Genomic DNA, 4,554 nt, shown 5'->3' with positions numbered 1-4,554 from the left:
GAGTCGGGAGTAAGGATGACCTTTATTTCTCCGCGTGACTCGGGGCAAGGCGTCTTCCAGGGCACACTGGGCCCTCAGGGCGAGGGCCGGGCTCCGCTCCTTTGGGGGTGGGGAGGGAGGGGGTCCGGCCTCCTCTGACGCCCCCCCAGGCGGGCAGGCCCGGGGCTCACCTGAGTGGTCCGGTTGGCGTGCTCCAGGATCAGGCTCTGCGTGAACACCATCTCCTTCTCCCCGCCGGCGTGCTGCTGGATGTCCACCCCGGGCAGCATCTGCTCAGCCGGCAGCTTCTGGTAGGAGAGCAGCTCCAGGGACAGCGAGAAGGACACGCCCACCTGAGCGGACGCGAACAAGGCTGGCCTCGCGCCGCTGAAGGCGGGCTCCCCACCCGGAGGCCCGGCCTCCTTGCTTCCGCGGCCCGGCCCTGCCCCCGACCACACACAGCCGTGGGGCCTCCCTCCCCCCGGCGCCCCTGCCTGAGGCGCTCGGTGCACAGACGCCGCACCCTGCTCCGTGCCCGGCACCCGTCAGCAGCAGTAACCGAGGACCCAGAGGGCACACGACAGGCAAACCTCCCTTTACCCCCTGGCGTGAGCGGGGCCATCAGCCTGGCACTGCCCGGGTCCTCCTCCTGAGCACAGAGAGGAGCCTCTGACGGGCTGTAAGCGGGGGTGTCGGAGGTCACTGGCTGCTGTGGGGACGTGAGTCAAGGCCGAGGTGTAGCTTAGTCCAGTAGGACGGGGGGTGCGGGGTTCCCCAGTTCTGTGGGACTGGCTCCATACAGTCAACTGAGGCCCTTTCTCAAAAGTACATTCCTGGGCCTCAGCCTGAACCTTCTCCTCGCTGGGGGTGGGGCCTGTGAACTTGTGTTTCCAACAAGCTTTCTAAAGGCCACGGCTGGGGGCGCCTGGGAGTCTCAGGTCATGATCTCACAGTTCGTGGGTTCGAGCCCCGTGTCTGGCTCTGTGCTGACAGCTTCTCCCTCTCTCTAACCCTCTCTGGCTCATGCTGTTTCTCTCTCGCTCTCTCAGAAATAAATTAAAAAATTTTTAAAAACTTTAAAAAATAAAGGCCACGGCTGTATTGCCAGGCTTGGAAAGCATTGTCCTAGACCAAGATGTGGGTGTGGGATGGAGAGTGGGGACACGGAGACAGGGCGTGGGGCTGGCGAGGAGGGTGCCAGGGCTCTGCCTGGGCGCAGGGTGGAGGCACAGGCTTGGGCAGGACCGGGGGTGGGGAGGGCGGTGGAGAATCTCGGGTTTGGGTCCAGAATTCTGGTCAGTATCAGATGCTGGGCTCCATCAGCATGTGGGGGGTGAGGTAGTGCTGTCATGAGGTGTCCTTTATCTGAGAGCCCTCGGGCTCCCCATTTCCTTTTAATGTGTATTTGGGGGGAGCGGGGAGAATCCCAGCCAGCTGTGCAGATCTCTACACGGGGCTCCATCGCGGGAACCCCGAGATCGTGACCTGAGCCCACATCGAGAGTCTCGGACGCTTAACCAACTGAGCCACCCAGGCACCCCTCCCTGAGGCATTTTAAAGGGACCTTTAACTACTTGGTGGCAGCCTGCGGTTTTATGGGTTCCCCGGTAGAACCGGGCCTCTGCCTGTGCTCTGGGGCTGCCCTCGGTTTACCTCTGGAGGAGGAAGCAAATGCTCAGTGAGCAGGGGAGGGTGCCCTTCTCATGCAGAGGTCTCCCCGCGCCCCTCCAGGAGGGGGTCCTTGGGGTGGCCTCACATTCTGGAGGAGAACCCGCCTGCTCACCGAAGCTCTGGAAGCGGGTGACACGAGAGGCTGCGTGTCTGGATGCAAACGTCTGCGNCCTTGGGAAACCGAGAAGGGCCTGGAGACCCGGAGCCGGAAGTGCTGTGGGATTTCTGTGGTGTTGGTCAGCTTCAGGTGGTGGGTGGTCACCAGCTCGCTCAGCACCTGGGTGGCCACAGAGGTGGGGGTCCGGGTGGATTGGCAGGGCTGGGGGGGCAGCACACTCACCCCGGAACAGGGCTGCTTGGGGATGAGGTCGCTGGCCTGGTGCCGGAACTCCACGCCACGGCCATAGTCCGGCTCCACGCGTAGCCTGCCAGCAACGGGCGAGGCTGGGCTCCGGGGGCTCCCGCGGTCCCCGCCCTGCGCATCCGGCCCTGGCCAGCCTTTGCCTGGGCTCCCCTGCTGGCTTCTCCCTCCCATTCCCGTCTCCTTGCTCCCAGAGGGAAGGTGCCCCCCAGACGGGGGCGGGGGCCCGGCCGACTCACCGTGCGGGCCTCACGTGGCTGTGCAGGTCCAGCCTCAGGGGCCCCACGGCAAAGCCCTGCCGCCGCCGCCGCCGCCCAGGGAGCTCTCTCTCCACCTGCCGAGGCCAAGACTGATCGCCGGGGGCCCCTGAGCTGAGAAGGCAGCGTGCTGCCCGGGCCTGGCAGAGGCTGCGCCCCCCACCCCACCCCAGGGCCAGGAGGGCTCACCTCGTCGTCCAAGCTCATGAAGCCCAGGGCATAGCCGACACACTCCACTTTGTGCGGGATCTCGGGGCCGAGGACCACGGGTGTGAAGGAGAAGGACACGGTGCAACTGCCCCCCGCCGGGACCACCTGGCGCACACGGCGGCTGCGGTTACGCGCGGCCCCCCCGGCAGCCCAGGGGCGCCCCGCTGCCCCCACTCACCATCTGCGAGGGGCTGACGCGGTACAGACGGCCGGAGGGCACCCCGTCGTGCTCCCGCAGGACGACGGAGATGAGCTTCTGCGAGGCCCCGGNGGGGCTCGGGGCCCAGAAGGACCTGCTGCCCTCAGGGGTCTCTGGGCACGAGAGGTCGTTCCCTGCTTGGTCCTGCAGCGGGAAGGGTGGCCCGTAGAACACGAGCAGCTCCACCAGCCGGTCCTCCGTGTCTTCCGGAGTGTAGGTCTCCCAGTCCAGGCGGATATCTGGGGCAGGGGGTGAGGGCTGAGGCGGGCGGACGCGTCTTCCCTGGACCCCGTCCTGCAACCCCTGATGGTGCCTGTTCTGCGCGCAGGGTGGAGGCACGGCGCCCCCTTGCAGAAGGAGGCCTGCACGCCTTCACAGCCAAGTGCACCTTAGGGCTGCATCTGTGACTCTCCCCGCAGCTCCCCCAGGCCCTCCAGCCTCTCCCTCCGCCCTCTCCCCTCCGTCTGTCACCTCCAGATGCTCTCACTTCCTTCCCCAGCCAGGCTAGTCTGGGCGCCACCATCTTGCCAGGATTCCCCCCCCCGCCCCCCGTGACCCCCATGCTTCCACTCACCTGGCAAAGCCTAGCCCTGGAGAACCGAACTGACCCTCTGGTCCCCATGTCACGCCTTCCCTGCTCTCTGACACGTGTGCTGCCCTCTGTGGCCCCAGATCCAGACAGCCCTGGCGCCCCATCCCCACACGCCCATTTACCGCCAGGAGTCTGTGCCGCCTCCCCTCCCCTCTTGGGGCCAGCCAGGTCCCCACTTCTAGCCTCCAAGAGCGCGAGGGGAAGGCCAGTCCTCCCCACCCTGAACAAGCCTCCGTCTGCCAGACGACCTCCCCAGGACCACCTCTACCTGCACAGCACACCAGTCGGGCCCAGTCCACCATCGCCTACCGTCCTCTGCTCTCAGCCACTCCCCAGCCCTGCGGGAGGCCTGGTGAGCACCCCCGGGGGCCGAGCTTGCATTTCTTCAAGTTATTACCTTGGCATCTGCCTCTTAAACCCACCAAATCCCTCTCACCAAGGCCACCAGTGACCTCCATTCTCTGAAGTTCAGTAAGGACAGAAATGTGCACATGATGAGCCCCTGGGGACAGGAAGGGAACCACCGAAAGGAAGGAAGGAGAGAGAAATTCCACATTAAACAAAAAGGAAACAGAACAAAGTCACAAAAATCACGAGAAAGAACAAGTAAAATGAATCACAAAACAAGGAAGAAATCTATCATTGATTTTTCCTATTAGAAGACAATGCCAGGTGGGGCTTTTAAAGAGCTCCGCTCTCTTGGTTGCTCACCAAGAAACTTCTCAAAATGACACGGGGTGAGAATGGGGACGGGCACAGATGAGATGTGGGTCTCCACCGGCTAACAACACAGCAGCTAAAAGTGAAACTGCTGGAAACAGTGGGAGGTTCTGTTTTGTTTTGTTTAATTTTTGTATTGATTTCTGAGAGAGAGAGAGACAGCGTGAGCAGGGGAGGGGCAGAGAGAGAGGGAGACACAGAATCTGAAGCAGCTCCAGGCTCTAAGCTGTCAGCACAGAGCCCAAAGTGGGTCTCGAACCCACAAACCGTGAGATCATGACCTGAGCTGAAGTCGGACGCTCAACCGACTGAGCCCCCCAGGCGCCCCCAGAAGATTTTGTTTTTAAAGATTTTAGTTTTTAAAGAAATAAAATAAAAAATAAAGATTTTAGTTTTACGTAATCTCTCCACCCAGCGTGGGGCTCAAACTTACAACCCTGAGATCAAGAGTCACATGATCTACTGACTGAGCCAGCCAGGCGCCCCTGGAGAAGCCAGGAGATCTTAATAAAGCTGACGAGAGTGCGAATTCAGTGTCCCTTTCCTAACCACCCGGACCCAGTGG

At 62.3% G+C, this 4,554-nt stretch overlaps 1 protein-coding gene across 1 annotated transcript in view; it reads right to left on the bottom strand.

Annotated features, from left to right (window-relative positions):
- DLEC1 (DLEC1 cilia and flagella associated protein) overlaps window positions 1-4,554 on the bottom strand; it is a 69,182-nt gene that overhangs the window by 942 nt on the left and 63,686 nt on the right. The window contains 6 exon segments of the mRNA XM_077774008.1: window positions 171-421; window positions 1,813-1,927; window positions 1,991-2,075; window positions 2,251-2,345; window positions 2,458-2,583; window positions 2,657-2,916. Of these exon segments, the coding sequence (XP_077630134.1) occupies window positions 171-421; window positions 1,813-1,927; window positions 1,991-2,075; window positions 2,251-2,345; window positions 2,458-2,583; window positions 2,657-2,916 (932 nt within the window).

This window comes from Crocuta crocuta, unplaced genomic scaffold, assembly GCF_008692635.1.
Source record: "Crocuta crocuta isolate KB4526 unplaced genomic scaffold, BGI_CrCroc_1.0 scaffold541, whole genome shotgun sequence".
NCBI classification, from domain to species: domain Eukaryota; kingdom Metazoa; phylum Chordata; class Mammalia; order Carnivora; family Hyaenidae; genus Crocuta; species Crocuta crocuta.
Note: the sequence above shows the minus strand (reverse complement) of the source record. Positions and strands in the feature narration are given on the sequence as shown.